General features: G+C 41.4%; 1 protein-coding gene across 4 annotated transcripts in view; it reads right to left on the bottom strand.

The window, feature by feature from the left end:
* CHD1 (chromodomain helicase DNA binding protein 1) overlaps window positions 1-7,750 on the bottom strand; it is a 56,148-nt gene extending 48,398 nt beyond the window's left edge. The window contains exons 1-2 of one of the 4 annotated variants that reach the window (XM_052778751.1): window positions 7,373-7,750; window positions 5,241-5,445 (exon numbers count right to left, since the gene is read on the bottom strand). In XM_052778751.1, coding sequence (XP_052634711.1) covers window positions 5,241-5,293 — 53 coding nt within the window. In that variant the 5' untranslated portion in view covers window positions 5,294-5,445; window positions 7,373-7,750. Of the gene's footprint in view, window positions 1-5,240; window positions 5,446-6,053; window positions 6,074-6,367; window positions 6,384-7,230; window positions 7,247-7,372 lie in introns of those variants that run through there. The other 3 variants (XM_052778754.1, XM_052778752.1, XM_052778753.1) reach the window with 3 other exon arrangements.
* Window positions 7,751-16,891: the final 9,141 nt, after the last annotated feature.

The following is a 16,891-nucleotide window of genomic DNA, read 5'->3' as shown; positions in this document are numbered from 1 at the left end:
TTCAAAATAAACCAGAAGTTGAAGGAAGACAAGCATTTGAATACGAAGAGCCCATTCAAAATGTGCAGAAGTAAGAGACACTAACTGCCCAACTCTTAAAACTGCAAGTTCACAAATAAGCTTCTTAGGCAAATGCTATATAAGTGTTTTTCAGTTTTATTTTTAAAGAAATCTTAACTATTTAATTTGATTTAGATGCATAAGGAAGATTTATCTTCATTATCACTGCCAGTAGAAAGCAGAAGGAACAAAGAGTATGAAGTTCAGGCTACCAAGTGTTATTTCCTGTCCTCAGCTATTGCACATGAACTCAATTGAGTTTTCCTGATATGGGCTAACAACTCAGAGATGCATTATATTTCCACTCCTGCAGACTATGATTTGCTGCCACTTCTATAAACTTTCCCCAAAGCAAAGGTATCAAAACTACACTGATCATCAACAAAATTTCATGACCCTATGAACCACACTGCAAGTCTTTATTTGAGAGCCACAAGTCACACATCTTAAGAGCACAAAAAAGGTCCAGGAATTGTTCACAGGCAGGAAGTATCAGTGGTTCCCCAAGGGTTAACTCCTCTGTTGTGCAATGTGACCATCCTTCCACATGCAGTTCCAGGGGCAACACGATGATGTCTCTACCAGAAGCTCCTTGTAGATCACCAGCAAAAAAGTATTAAATGGAATTTAATCAAAAAACCCCACAAGGAGCCATATCTGGATAGGTCTGGTGTATACACTGCCTGTATCACAAAACTTCACTCTGTCTTGAGGAATGAGAAAAGCTCACATCAACTAAAATTTTGAAACTCTCAGAATGGTGGAATTGAATCTAAAACACATGGAACAGGTATCTGCCAGCCAGTTAGGTTACACAAAGACTAGGACCTGGATGAACTCAGCAGGAGTCCCAAAGCTAAACTAGAGACCGCACAACGACAGCGGTATCATGAATTTATTTCTTCTTTTAGTTGGAAAGGTTTCTATACAAAGAACACTTATGTTTTGATACATATTCAATCTGAACTCTTCCAAAAAGAAGTGAAAGGATGCTTTTAAGTTGGATCAGGATACCTTCTCATGCTTTAGTATGCTTAATTCTGTTAAGACATCATTCCTGATAAAATAGCAACTTACTAACCAAAGAGAAGATTACTGCTAACAGAATTGAAGAGCTTGCTTTATCCACAGTAAGCTCTACCAACAGTTTCCTTTACCATTCAAGTACTTTTGTTGATCTGAGAATTCCTGTGCACTAAAAGTATGTATCTACATATGTGTAGTTTTATGTATATGCTCTCTCTTGCTATATACACACATTTTTATTAATATTATCTACCAAAATTAAATTAAATTAAACTTTTACCAAAAAGAAGCCAGTGCATGGGAGTAATTCTGCTAATATGTTTGGGGAATCTGTTTTAATTCCCACTTAGATTTCTTGAAGGCAAGAACCTAAAGTCATGGCTTTCAATTCACCTTTTTTACCTCCTACGGAAGGTATGAATTTATATAGTAAATTGAAGCCTGCTGACAAAGTCTTTAGTCTTTACTTAACTATCTTTTGTGGTCCACAGACTATTCACTCCACAAAGCAAATAAAACCCACTAAAATTACTATCTTCTGTTAACATCAGCTTTCAAGTGTGTGAAGAACAGTGAAAGTCTTTGGTGTAAGCAGCTGCTTTCTGCTTCCTGCAAAAACAGGAGTACAATACATTCCAGCCAGCTACTTTCCAGTTAAGCTGCACTCAGCACATCCCTTTTTACCTACAGAGAAGGAAGGTTAGCTCAAGCCCTCCACACCTTGCTCTGCAGGAAACATCAGAAGAGCAAAGAGATGGGAAATCAGATTGTTATTCAATTAGCACCAATGTTTCACTTCTGCAGTCCCTGTTTTACCTGGAGCTCATCTTGCAGTTCAGGTAAAACTGCTCTTGCTGATTAAGCTTTCTTATTACTATCTAACTAGAATGTATTTGTTCATATTCAAGTTTGCAACAGAATGCTTTCAATTTCAAGAACACTACACAAAGATGCTTTGCTTGACTTAAGAGTCAGCTTCTTAGAGTAGTTATAAAGTTGTGTCTACACTCACTTGCTGTCCAGGTGAACAGTATCTGTAGTATTTTACCTTAAGCTACTTAAAAATATTCCAGAGTAGTGATTTCAAGTAAACAAGAAGCTGGAGAGTAGACTCTACTGTAATTATTACACAGAAATCAGAATATCAAGCAAAAAGATTAGATAATAATGTTTATGCCAGTCTACAATTTCCATCATGCGTGGTTCTAGTACTGATTTATAGCTTCAGAGGTTGCTGAAATAGGCAAGGAAAGTCCAAACAATGCAGCCAGTTATTCAACCGTGAAAATACAAGAGACTCACTTTTCCACCTGTAGCAAAACAGAACTTCAGGCTCAACACCTGCAGCACAGGAAAGTTTTCTGCTCATCTACCAGACAGATGAATAGATGCAACACTGGAAAGGAGTGTGGGAGCATGGCAAATTGGCCATTCCTTTCACACGCTTCAGAAATAATTCACCTTCGCAGATAGTCACAGGAGTAAGGACAGCTACAATTCCTTACCACAATGCTGACCAGTGTGTAAAATCAAAGGTTTATGATCAATCCCTTCTCCAGCCCTCCTACTGCTGAGAATAGTACAGGCTTTCCACAACTTTTGCAAGTCATGGTGTTTCCATAAAACAATACAATGCAGTATCCATGAGGCCTGTGTATTTTTGTAAATCCAGTCCTGATCCACTGCTTCTCTTAACTTTTTAAAGTAATGATGGCAGCACCCCTACTTCAGCCTATATTTAATTGTTATCAGGACTGTCACTCCAGAATGACAGCCACGGAAGATTACACCAGACATCAAAGGGAAGTGAATGGCTTTACTGCACTTGTAAAGTGACACAAATTTTCAAAGATCTCTTGTAGTTATCATCAATGTCGCTGTTTAGATTATCACTACATTAATCTTAATCTCTTCTTCTTTTCTACCAGTTCTGTAGAGTTTGATCTTCTTTCCAATTTACTCCCAGCAGCAATTCTCAATTGCTTTCCTCACTTGTTCCACTTCCCTCCCTAGCATTCTGAATAGAATGGGACCACTCGTATTTTGCTACTGATCTCCATTTCCATTCTGTGGAATTCTGTACAGCAACGCTTCCCAAGTTACAGTTAGCTACCTGTCTGCAGTTGCAGCTTGCTAAGGCAACTCCCCTCCAAGTAAAAACCATCTAGAGTTATAAAGATATTCCATAATTTTCACACTCCTTTTGAAATAATTATTTTAATAATTGAACTAGGCTTGACAGGAAGAGAGTTCCATCATTTAAAATAGAAAGCTTTCACCTTTAATTTACAAAACCAGTTTCCTGATAATAGATGGCAAACATGAAAATAAGCTTTCCAAGACCTGCCTGTGAATTAGGCTATGGGGTTAACGACTGATACAAGCCTGGGAAAAAAGGTTTTAGCATTTTAAAATTTGTTAAAGCTTTAAGATGTGCTCAGCAGGACATTTAAGATGAAGAACAAAGTTTCACTTCACAGGCAAGTATCAAGTTTTGAGTACTAAGCATCCTCCTGGTATGTACTTTTAATGAAGTTTCTGGGAGGTTTATGACATTTAGCTGGTTTAGTCTTATGAATTGATACAGCTTTTAAATAACTTTGATATACTGGTATTTTGGGGCAGTCACAGTTTGATACAAAGTAGTTTTCCCACATACCTTTAGCAAGGTGGCTTGTTTCAAGTGGTAAGAAAATTCACACACCAAATAGACTAGTCACTGGTTTGTGGTTTTGTTTTGGGGGTTTTTTTAAGTAACCAGCAATATTTTGCCCCTCACTAGAAGAAAATCCGAATTTGTTTGCTAACCAGAACAGTATCAAACTTACTGGAAGCAGAAATCTTCAAAAATTATTACGTATTAGAGCTTACAAATTATTCACAAGATTGAAAGTTTACTGTCTTTCCAGGACACTCCCTTGTATAACAGGAAGCTTGACATAAAACCACAGTTATTAAAGTTGCTTTAGTTTTACTGTTCATAGATTTCCTTGTGATTTGCACCTAAAGTCACCTAAACACTTCTCTCTTCCCCCTCCTCCCACTCCATCATACACTGTGCTACATGCAAGCTTAATGGCCAGCTCATACTGAATGATCAGCTGGCAGCTATGTTCTTCCAGCATTTCTTCACTTGAGGCAATAGTTTAGATCTCTCTTGACCCAACTGGAAGTTTCCATGAAATCTGCAGAACATGGTTTTCTTTATGACTCTCTGACCGACAGAATCAGCTAACTGATTCAACAGGCTGTGATCAGAAAGAGTGGTAGAAAGACAGATGGGTGGACTAACAGCACGGTCACAACCACCTCTTAGAAGAGAAGTCTAAAACCACTTTTTATTTGCAAGTGTACTTTGACTTCTTAAACCTTCAGCATTCTTCAAACTTCCAGTTTTAGAAATCCAAACTTTCTAGCGCAGGAGGGACTTTTCGAACTTAGCACTGTTGTAGAAAGAGAACTTAATTCCACCCCTACAAACTGGTTGTCATCCTGCATGGATGCAGGGAAGTTCTAATCAGGGTCTTCCAAACACAAGAACACTCTACATATGCCAGAAGACTAGCATTTAGCATTAGAGGACTGATTTTTTTTTTTTTAATTAAAAAACAACCAGAAAATTGTACTTTAACTTCAGCAAACAAAGTTAACACTTTCAGTTATACTGCTCTAACAGCTCTAAAGAAGGAAGAATCATGAAGTACTCTGTATCAAAAACTAAAATGAACAGCCCATTGCTCCATTTTTAGAGATAGTCTAGTTAGGGTTTTATACAATACATACTATGCATGTGTGCCTTGCACTTTATAGACAGTAGCTTTATCTTAACATTCTAATCCAATGTTTCAGCTTTTGACACTTCAGGAATTTTTCTTCCTCAAAAGAGTAATGCTATCCGGTTGGATGCTGACGCAGTTTTAATACAATTTAAGCTTTATTATGTAAGGTATATACAAGACCATTATAATTCTCAGCTGAAGCAATGTGAACATAAAGAGATAAAGCACCTCTAAGAAAGCACACCCAGTCCTCCTAACTATGGTCTGCTTGCTAACTAGGAAGCTTTGGCACCAAGTTCAAATATAAATCAGTTTTAGTAAACAAAATGTAGGAGAATACATAGCCAAGGATAACTGAAATGAGCAAGTGCTTACCTTGACTCTCCACTGCTGTTTCTTATGCTGTCTTCATCACTGTGCCCATTCATTGTAAATATTAAGAAGTTGAAAAGATAAATAGAAGTCCACTCAGATTACAAGGTGGATATCAAGAATCCACTTCTTGGTACTCTGTATGTTTTCCAGCTGATGTGGTTGCTCTAGTGTTCCCTGCAGATATTCAAGATTTCTCCCCAAATACCTAAAATAGTAAAGGAAAACGTTGACACAATTTGATAACATGTTTGCAACTAAAAAGATAGCAAAAATAACTTGGTCCTTCACTAACACTGAAAGGGGGCATCATGTTTGATGTCATGTTTTTAACCGAAAAATAACTTTTTGTGTGTTACCTGTTCATGGTTGATCATTTTATCACTGTTTTCTTGTCTGAAAAAAAATATTAAATCTTTCCTGATGTTTGTGAAAGCCAGAAAACATTCTTCTCAAGAGAATAAGTGGTCTTTTTATTAGTTACACTTAAAAAAAATTGAAAGAACTAAATGAAATACACAAAGCACATGAAAGGAAAGACCTGTCTAGCTTTTTGTTCGACTGCAGTTGGGTGCCAGCATACAGGCCATTACGCTTCTTTATGTAACTTTTCACTGATGGTGCTATAAAGGTGGCAATTTCTGCTGAACAACTAGCTGCAGAATAGGAAATGTTACAGAAATTACATTCTCTTTAGCATCACAGGGCGAGAAGAACAGTTTACTGCATGTCTGCACTATACCTTGTGGCTTAATCTGTGCCATAGTACTGACTTCAGGACAAAGTAGATCTAAATTTTAAAGAAAAACTGCCTACCTGAACACACAGGTGAAAACCATTGATATTAATGTTCTGCTAAGATCTGCTTAGTGTATTTCATGCACAAAACATAGTGGAAACATTTCCAGATACACACATATTGCTTACATCCAGCTGCAGTTGTCCTGTTTAAAACAAGTGTCTCCACTAAATCAAACCAGCAAGATCCCACAGATCAATATTTCACATACAAGAGCATCTTAAATCAGTTCACTGCAGCATCCAATGCAGCTAGAAAAAGTTTAGGTTCATGGTAAACGGACTGTAAGTATAAACTCACAGATAATCAGATAAAGAGCAGTGCCTCTTACAGATTTAGTGGTGTGAAAGCAATTAGGGGCTCGCCTCCTGGCTGCCTGCCCCGAGGTGCTCTCCTATAATACCCAACATCCAGAGCTCATCGGGTGGTGCTGGGGAAGCCTCCCCCCGGGGCGGGAAATGTCCTGCGCTCAGGCACCGTAACAGACACCCGGGCCACTGCGTCCAGCAAACAAAGGCGATGAAGGAGGAGAAAGTGATAGAAAGGAGCCCTGCAACGTCGGAGAGGCCTCGAAAAAAGGTCGGGGACCCGGTGGCGGCGGAGGCGAGCCGGGCGGCTCCCCGCGGCCCGGCCGCGCTCTGCGCCGCCCGGCAGCAGGCTCCCCGCAGCCTGCCCTCCCGCGTGAACAAAACCCCCTCGCCTCCGGGCCCGGCACCCGCTGGACCCCGGGGAAACACCGTGAGCAGCGGCGAAACTTTGTCCCTGCCGCCTGCTTCCTGCTCCGCGGCTGTCTTCCCCCGAGCCCCAGCCGCCCGCACCGCTCTCCCGCGGCCTCCCACGGCCACTGTCCCTCTGCTCGCCCCCAGGGCGCTCCCGCAGGAGCCCAGGCCAGGGCTGCCTCCCGCCCCCGGAGACGCCTCTCCGCTAGCGGCGCGGCCTGCACAGGCGCCGCTCCCGGCCAAGGCTCCCTGGCAGCGACTCCAAGACCGCTGCCGCCCTCCATGCTCGCTTCTCCCGGCGCCCCCCATGGCCAGAGGAGAGCCACGGCCGCTCTCCTGCCTCCCGGGCGGCTCGACACTGGCTCCCCCCGCAGGAGCCAGCGAGAGCGGCTCGATCCCGGCTGCCCGCCTCGGCCCTCGCAGCTCCCCCCCTCCGCGGAAAACAACGAGCGGGCCCAAGAACCCAGCCCCTCACCGGGCATCCAGCCCCTCCCGGCCGACAGCGGGCCCCAGGCCCCGTCTCCTCAGCACCGCCCGTCCCTCCCGCCTCCATCGTCGGAAGCCGCACAACTCCCGGCCGGCGAAAGAGAGAGGAGCCATGGCGGGCCTCTGCCTACCTGCGTGCGCCCGGCCCGGCCAGGCCTTCCCAGGGCCGCCCCGGCCCGAGACTGCCCTACGCCCCACGGGGAGGTTCGTGCCGCAGCCCAGGGTCGGGGGCTACTCCCGCGGCGGGGCCTGGGCCGCCGCTCCTCCCGCTGCCCACCGGCTCCTCGCAGCCCCGTGCGGTGGCCTCCCTCTGCGGCTCGAACAATGGGGCCCCGAACTGGGCAGGCAGGAGCGCAGGGAAAACCAGAATAGGCGCTGCGCCGCTCTGCTCCGCCACCGCTTTTCAAGTCCTCCCGACCGCCGCCATCACGCTGCCGCTCCGCTCAAGCTCCCCCTCCCTCGGTCGGATGGAAACCCCGGGCGTGATGTCAGCCCTGGGACCGACCGGCAGGAGGAGGAGGAGCCACGGCCGGAGGCGAGGGGCAGCGCTGCCGGGCCGCTCAGAGGCGGGCGACGGAGGCGGGATGGGTCGCTCGCCGCGCCGGGCGCCGGCGGCAGTGCCCGCCCTCTCTGCCTGCTCCCGTCCCCGTGTGAAGGCGCAGGGCGCGGCCCGGCCCGGCCCGGCCCGGAGGGGCGCCATGACCCGAGCGGCGCGGCCGCAAGTCCGGCACGGGCCACCCGTTAGCGTGCTGCCTAGCGTGGTTTTTGTGTTTGCTTTGGGGTTTTCGGTGTAAAATCACAGCCCGGCGACAAACACGACCGCATGTCTTAGTCTATGCAGTTACAAGTGGTACCGGGGCATATTCAGGAAGGCTTGGCGTGCTGCTGGTGAGAGGACGCTTGCCTCTGTGAGGGTCTAGCCCCTGGCTGAGGGGGGCTGGTCTTCCTCCTTCCATTCCAGAACCTAACGCCCGTTCTTTTCAAAGCGGTTGACGTGAGCCATTTGTTCGACGTGCCTCACATTCGTTATCGGAAAAAAACCCCACCAAAAACCCAAAATCAAACACACAAGAAAAAAGTCATGTAAGTTTTGCCCAGAGTGGCAAAGGAAAGTAGTGATAGTTGAGTGAAAGAGTGCTGTAAACAACACAACGCTGCAGCCAAACTGTGTTGGAAAGAGGAATCAACTTACCTGCCTCCTCCCCTTCGGAAGCACATGTACGCAGTTACACTCTGTCACTCTAAAGGAGGATTGTGGGGTCATTGCTGACTGACAGCTGGCACCAGGCCTTTGGACATTTATTTGTTTAGCACCCCGCAACAGTGAAAGAGGTCAAGAAAACACGGTTTGCTCATCAACAAAGCGAAGCTTGAAGGAAGGGAGTCACTGTGTGGGTATACTAGAGGAAGGTGGTTACAGTAGCTGTCAAATCAATTCAAGCTTGAGAGTTTTTTTGGCCAGGAGCCAAGGTCTGAGCCACGGTCAGTCAGCTGGAGACTTCTCAGGCCTATAGCTTACCTCGTGGTTGCTCTTCCAGCGTAAGCAAAGCTGGTTGCCTCAGCGCTCAGTGGGGGGTGGGCAGCCAATGTACCTACCATGCTTCAGCTAGGTTGCTGAGGTTTCCTGGAGCTGTGCCTTCAGCCCCCAAGCAGGTTGTAGGATTGGCTGCCAGGCACAGCAGCTCGCTGTCTGAGGAGCCCCAAGAGGCTAGATGAGGCATATATACTAGCCCAGCTCTCAAGCACCATGTAGGAAAGTACCCCAAAATCTCAGTGGTTGATGGCAGAGAATAATTCCCCCCCCAAGTTAAAAACCACCAGGAATTGCTCAGACAAGAAAACAGCTTCAAAGTTTGCAAGAAGGCTATATTGCACTATGCTCCTTATTGAGACACTTAAGTTTGCCAAAGTCAGTTTATGGGAGAATATTTTCTTGTGATAGACAAGAGTGCTGCAAGATCAATGGACTGAAGTTTAAATTCAAGAGTGTCAAAATGAAAGTAACGGTTTTAAATTAAGGTAATTAATAACACAACACTTTACCAAGGATAGGTTAGACCCTAATGGAAGGATTTTTATTACTGTTAGGGATTTGTTAATTTTAAGGAAAGAAACAGTAGAAAGCCACTGCCTTGTTCAACCGGAAGGGACAGGCCTTATGCAGAAATTGTGGACTAAAGCAGTTACCTGTAGCAACCAGGAGATAAGACCAAGTTGATAAGAATTCTGATACATGCTAGGTCTTAGGTGTACAAATGATGTGACTTACATACATGAATACTTAGAGTTACATAGATAAATAACAAAGCAGTTTTCACTGGGATTTAGAGCTGATTGCACAACACCCATAGGTCAATATAGATATGTAGATACATTTAATATAAATATGATCCACAGAATCAGTAAAACCTTTAATAATGCAACCACACCTAAGTACAAATAAAAGGAAATACATGAATTTAGCATCCTTTTCTGTTTACAGAATCCCTCTTGCAAACTGCTACACTTCATCTATTTGGAGATACATGAAAAATGCTCAGAGAAGAAAGGAGTCAGGGAACAAAACAAAAAAAAGAAAAGAGAGAAAACTAAATAAATTCCAGCAATTCCAGTTGCTTAGCTGCAGAATGCACTCAATTTTTGTTAACCATCCAAAAAGCTAAACGACTATAAAGAGGGCAGGTGTTAGTCAAATTCCTCTATTTTTGCTATCCAACTTCCTCTCTTCAAGCTCCTAATTATTCACAGAGATAAAATTACTTTCATCCTTCTCTTTTCTTTGTTTCTCCTCCTTCCCACCCCTCTGTAAGAAATCATGTAGAGAAAATAGTTTTATTCTGCTAGAAAATATCTTTCCAGGCTGCTGCTTCGAGTCATGTGCATAATTTCATTTTGCTACATGTTGATTTTTAATCCATAGTAACTTCAACAATAGTAATCAACTTCTATTAACAAATGAAAGTAAAGTAGTATTCCCATAATAAGTTGGTTTAGCCACTAGTACAGGAATTAACAAAAACTACCTGTTCTTACAGGAAAAGAATTCAGTGAGAAAGTCCAGGTTTTCCATTTCACAGGGCAACTGCTACTTTGTCTTTTGCATGGTTAAAGTTACTGTTATGAGCGTTTCTACATTTAAATATTGATCACACTGCACATACAGAGGGTTTTTTCAGGTTAAGGCCCCCAAATCTTCAAACATTTTAAATATGAGCACAATTTCCTGGCATTTCTCTGAGTGTTTAGGGCCTCTGCTTCAATAAGAAGATGGTTATATTCTGTGAGATTGTCTGCATGGTAGGAAGGTATGATCGTACTTATAGTAAGTATATTTGTAATAGCTTATTTTAGCTATCAAAAGTCACTAACTGTGAACATGCGACAGAATGAACATTAGCATAAATTAATAATCAGAGTCAGTGCTAGAGAATTTTACCAACAGGACTATCAAGATTAAAAAATTTTTGTCACATATGGTTCCATTTGCAGATGCACAGCACTTCTATCCTCTTCACAGTTACATGCAGCCAAGCATGTCAGATGTCCTTGGAGAGCTGCATTGTGATTGCTAGAAGGTTCTGGTGTGGGCAATGCTGTTTTAGATTAATTGATACACATATACTTGCACCTGCTATGAGTGCCCTCTTGCCGGCAAGGCATTTATGTGTAAACTTTACCATAATTTGCTACTATTGGGTAGTCTGCTCTAAACAGGGTTGGGTTTTGTTGGGTTTTTTTCCCCAGGACTTCAACACAAGTAGTTTTCATATCCAAATTAATAACGTTAAACCTACCTCCTTTCCAATGAGGATCAATCCTTAGCTTTTTTTACAGCTGCATGATTTAGTTAGAGGTGTGAGGTATCTTTCTGCTTCCTGTCTGTAGCAGACATGCTAGCCTGTGTGCTCACTAATATGAATTGTTTCCTGAACACAGCAGTCAAAAATACTAGCCTGCACTTTGCAACCCAGGAAATAACCTCCATTCCCTAAGTCTTCTAAGTATGTCCCAAAGTGCTGTTCCCCAGGATGTACCTGCACACACCCTTTCTTTTTTGTTTGAGAAATGAAGATGCCTCACATTTGGTCACCGTACTTGGAGTCACTGCAATACGACACAGGCTTAAGATTCAAGCAGAATAAATTTCTGTTTCAGCAGGATACGAATTGAACTCCTAATTACAAAACTTGGAAGAAGTCTACATTTTCAGTTATATTTTACTTAATAGCCTTCTTGCCTTCTTCAGTTTCCTTCACCTAGATTTTTTTTTTTTTTTTGGTAGAGTTTCCCAGCTGTCTTGGAAATCCCCTTTGAAGGTATGGTTTCACGATGGTTTAAATTAACTGGAGTTACAGCTGCTGTGATCCCATCCTGTTGTTTGCCGTACCAGCCAAAAAGTAGCCCCACTCAAAAATGATTGCTTTTTGGCCACTTCAACTTTCTGAACTAGGTCACCACACAGCTGCACATGCAGTGATCCTTATGCAGTAATATAGTAGCAGCAATTGTTACTTGGAGTGGTAGAAATTGCCTCAACAGTATCTGGAGATCTTTCTCCACATCCTTGTGAGAGAAGGATTTTTCTTCCACATCGGAACTTGTTTGTATTGCATCTTTAATCAATTCCTTCCTTCTCAGATGGCATAGCAAAGTATGCATGACATTCCTATCTTAGCAGCATTTCACAACATAAGTAATACTGACTTCTGTTACACATCGATTTTAGTCTGTATCAAGAGACAAATGAATGTAAAGCACAACATTTTAAGGATAGCTGGACAAAGATTTTTGTTATTACAGAAAAGCTATCACCCACGGGAATAAGCTGTCTTTCTGAAACTGTATTACAGGTTCCTGGCATCTCAGCGTGCCTCCAGGATGTGGGTGAGAATATTTATTGTGCCTAAGGTGTCACTGATTTACCCCACTCCTATCACCCTGGCTGTTCTTGGGTTGGATTTGTGCTTGTAGACAAAACATAATCAATACACAATCAGAGTTAGGTGCAGTTATGCAATTAGCACAATCCATTTCAACGTCTATGTTTTCAGGTTATTTACCTTAACGTATCTTTAATAGTGGTAGTGGTTCATGTTTATCACAGTATCTTACGTTAAAGAAAAGATTTATCACTGCTCTATTCTTAACATTTAGAAGCTTTTCCGGACAAAGAAGTTTTTCCTTTTTAAACTAGTGAAGCCTTAAATACAGGATCTAGCAGTCTTTAGTGAGCCAAGATAGACACAAGAAATAATGTTTAATGACGCACTAAGTTATGTACTGGTTTCTTCCCTTTTTCTTATGCTCTTCCTACTCCCCACCATACTTACTACTTTGATTTTTCTCCTATTCTTCAATTAATTCTAAACATGTCCTGAAGAGCTCACAGACCACAATACTAGTTATAATACAACATCAAAAATTTTCTTTCTCCTCAGCTGATGTTACATGCAGCAGGCATAGCCTAGTTTGCCTGTTTTTCATTCATTTTGTACCCCTACTCTTATTCAGTTTCATTTTGCATTCTCCCTCCTACTAAGAAAACATCAATAACAATTCCTGGAGGTAAACCAATCATTACCCTATCACTTAAATACGACATCTTTCTTGCCGCCTTCTTCACTCCTCCTGGCTCTTTTATTTAGCACACCCCAAAATCCCTTCTCATTTACCTCCCCCCTTCACTTGGGCCTCATCAAACAGCCAGCTGCACAATGCTAAAGATTGGGGAGATTAAGATTTAGAAGAAAACAAAGGTGACAAAAAATCACTTCTTTTATAGAAATTGCTAGAAGAAAAATAAAAGAAAAAGCTTCAGTTCTAGGAGGAAAAAGCTAGTCTAAATTTTTTATCTGGTTAACCTGTGGGCCACTTTCAGAGTACTCCTATTAGAAATCAGTTTAGTTTAAATCTACTACTTGCTTAGGTCTTGTCTTCACGTACGCCTGGCCAGAAGTAGTTCTTTCAAAACAATTTTGAGTGTAGATACTTACATTATAGTAAGTTACAAAGTTTTATTAACTTTAAATGTCATCAATCTGTAGATACTTAAAATGCAGGTAGATTTGTTAACTGGAGTGCATGGAAACTAGAATTCTGGAAGAAAAAAAAAAACCCTAGTGGCTAGTCAAATAAATTGGGTAAATTTGACCAACTAAGCATAGGGTTTTTTAATAACTTATTTATAAAGTTCTTAAATCATTTATGCAATCCCTTAAAAATATGTAAGTATATCAGCTTCAAGTAAACGATTTTCAAGTTAAAACAAAATATAATAACTTCAACTGGTACAAGTGTATACATAAATTTTCATAACTATATAAGTTTAATTGAATTGAACAACAAACTGATAATTGGGCAAGTATGATTCAAGGCTTTACTTATGCCTCCTATAGAGTACAATTAAATAAACTTTTTACAAATTTCTGCCTTGTCTGGACAGAGTGTCTGTATGTGATTGGAACATCTGAACAGAAACATTGGATCAGTGCATTGGCTGAATGTTTTGCTGAAAAGATCAAAGAAGTAATTAAAACACTGGCATTTGAATGGTTATAATGAGGCTTTAAAATTAGAGTCCAACAGGAGGGCTGAGAAATGTTGACACGTTTCTTTAGACTACTGTTTTGTTTTGTCTGTCTAAATTACCATTGATTTGTTGGAGGCATTAATTCTTTCCAAAAGCAGCTGCAGGGTGTAGACCTTGCCTGCCTTACAAGCATGGTGTCTGTTAGTGTTATCTTGTGAATGTTTAGCTAGAGAAAGTATAAACTGAGGTTAAAGTGAACTTTTTCTTATTTCTCCCTCTTAGGCAATAACCCTTGGTATTTTCAAGATAAAGACAAACCTGTGACTATTTCTTGCATAGATAACAGTAGACTGCTTTAGACTATGTTCCGGAGTAGGAGAAAGAAGTTAATTCCTGGAGACTTAATCACGGTAAGCACTTATGTGTTTGCCGATAAAAATAATAAATGTAGCATCCAGAGTTAAAGAAGAAACTTACAGTAATGATCCTTCAAGCCACAAGTAGTCTTTGTATAAAGAGTTGTCAGATGATAGTTTTAAACATGGCTATTTTCTTGTTAGCATACCGTTTCTATAGCCTTTTTTCTTTCAAGTCAGAAAGATCATATAAATAGTAACTCTTTCAGAGGATTTTTAAAATAAATAAGGAACTTTTCTGTTGAGAAGAAGAGGAGCTTGTCATTCAGTCAGTTACAGATTTTTCATTTGTTTAGTTGTGATTTGGAATCTGATCAGGAAAGAAGACTGTTTTCTCTTAAATGCCTTTGATATCTTCATTCTGTGATGATATTGCAAGTCTTTAGTTTCCTACAGTTTTGGTGTGTCCAGCCTCTGATTGTTCTGCTCATGAAGGTGCAATTACAGCTGTTACAGTAATTATTAAAAGTTGTAGCCTTAGCCTATGTCCACATTAGGAACCTGATAGTTTTAGGTCTGTGGATTGTTTGTTTTTGTGGGGTTTTGTTCTTTTTTTTTGGGGGGGGGGGGGGGATGGAACACACTTAGTATGTACAAAAGCCAGGAGACTAGACGTACCAAAGACAGAGTTCTTGCTATTTTAATTTGGGAATCTAGTAAAGCCTTCTTTGTTGCTGATGGTAAGAAGTGGTAACTGTACTAACAATGACCTCTACTAAGCACTGGTTTCTAGCTGTGTATCATACATGTGCATTCAATTAGTCTAAAAGGTACCTTAAAGAAAACTTTTTAAAGCCACAATTAATACTGTAAATGCCCAAGTGAAATTAACAAGTCCCTGTAAAGTTGTATGTTTGAAATAATAGCCTATATTTCAACTAGCAGGCTTTTCGGTGCACTGCTTGGGGCTGGTGCTAAATACAGTAAAGCCTGATTCTAGATAGGCAGGTAGAATTAGAGAAGCTTTTATAAATAGATCAATATCTTTCTAGTATATTAACTCTCACTTTGAGGCTCTGATATTATTTGTTTTCAAATGGTCTCACTTTTTGAAGTGATTATATTCATAATCACCTGATTTTGTTAAGTGTTCTAAATTTGCTTTCTAGTTCCAATTTTAGTTGAAAATTAGCTCATAAATTAAAAAACAAGCCATTGGCATATCTAAGTTTTGGCCAAGATCAAAAGGATCAAGAGAAGCTGAAGAAAGGTGGGGAGCAACTAAATAAATAAAACTCATTTCAGAATATTGTAATCTCCAAGCCTTACTGAGGCTACTCTGTTTCAATGTGATAATGTGATAATCATTACTGTAAGCAGTCTAGTAATACCTCATCTGTAGCTGTACAAATGGTTGATGCTGTGATTGTGTTTTCTGGTTCTGTACAACAGACCAGTTCCAATGTGCGTGGCAAGTCATTGTTGAGCAATAGCAGCATCTTCGAACTATGTTTCCACTTGCCACCATTTTTCCTTTAGGACACGTTCTGCTTTCCTGCAATGTTTCTTGAATGCTTCAATTGCCTGGAAAAGTATATGGGTTCAGTAGCAGCATCCAAGAAAGGATACAGTTTATTTTGATTCTCACCTATAGCTTTGAAAATCAGTATCTTAATTTGAAAGAGCACTTTGGTTTTAAAATCACTCAGGCTTTGAATGTAAAAAGGGAGCTGGCTATTTTTAGAAAAGAAAAGATGATGACATGAGCAGACCCAGCCATAAGTACACCAGCTAGTAGATACCTTTTTGTTTACAGAGTGAGACTAGTTACCTTTGTTGCAGGTTCACGCTGTACCTGGCAGTCTCCAAGTCCTTGAAAGAAGAAAAACAAATAAGTATTCTGGGAACAGCTAACTAAGATCTTTATTTCTGCAAACTTGTATCCTATATACCACCACCTGAATCTTTGTTATGTTCCCTGACCTTTCCCACTCTTCAACACCTCAAGTTCTTTTTCATGTCCACTAACTGTGCTGTGCTGCAGGGGGAGGGAGAGGGAAGGCAGGAGGAGGCTGATTTGGCTTTGTCAGATACCAGCTGATATCAGAGACCAGAGGCATTCATTTAGAACTCTGCTTACAACCACAGACTGTATTTTCAGAGCCCCAGCACTTTTGATAGACTTGGTTGAACTTGCTATCTGATTTCAAAAGTTATTGCAGAAGATGATAGGGAATGAAAAAGTAAATAGAGTCAATGCAACCATATGGTTTTTTAATTAGGAAGTTCTACTAGTAGAAGAGTGACGATAATGTGTGGGAAAGAAACTAGCCAGTCTTTCAAAGACTCTCTCTACTGTCCACTTGCAAAACATCTCTAAAAATCTAAGTTTAAAGTTACCTAAAACACCTCTTGAATAATCAAAAAATATCAGCTCCTACATGTAGACTTAAGCTATCATAAGTCTGTTTTAGAGAGCTGTTACACTGTTTCTAGGGTAGATTGCCTTTTTCAGGGTTTGCAACAGTAATATCATACAGGTCTTGTTCACCTGGCCCCTTTCTTGCTTTTCCTGTTTGCATGCTGATGTACCATGAACTTCCAGTAGTCTCCTTCCTGACCAGTCCTCCCAAATTCAGCTGGCTGGCCAGCTGGCCTGGTTGGTAGAGTGTTGGCCAGGTACACATGGCAGGTGGAGTGCCACAGCAAAAGGCATGGTACTGGGCAGCCGTCAGGGAATATGCACCTTTGCTTAATCACTCCCA

The sequence above is a fragment of the Harpia harpyja genome, chromosome Z (assembly GCF_026419915.1).
Source record: "Harpia harpyja isolate bHarHar1 chromosome Z, bHarHar1 primary haplotype, whole genome shotgun sequence".
Lineage (NCBI taxonomy): Eukaryota > Metazoa > Chordata > Aves > Accipitriformes > Accipitridae > Harpia > Harpia harpyja.
This window is presented reverse-complemented; position numbering and strand designations above follow the sequence as displayed.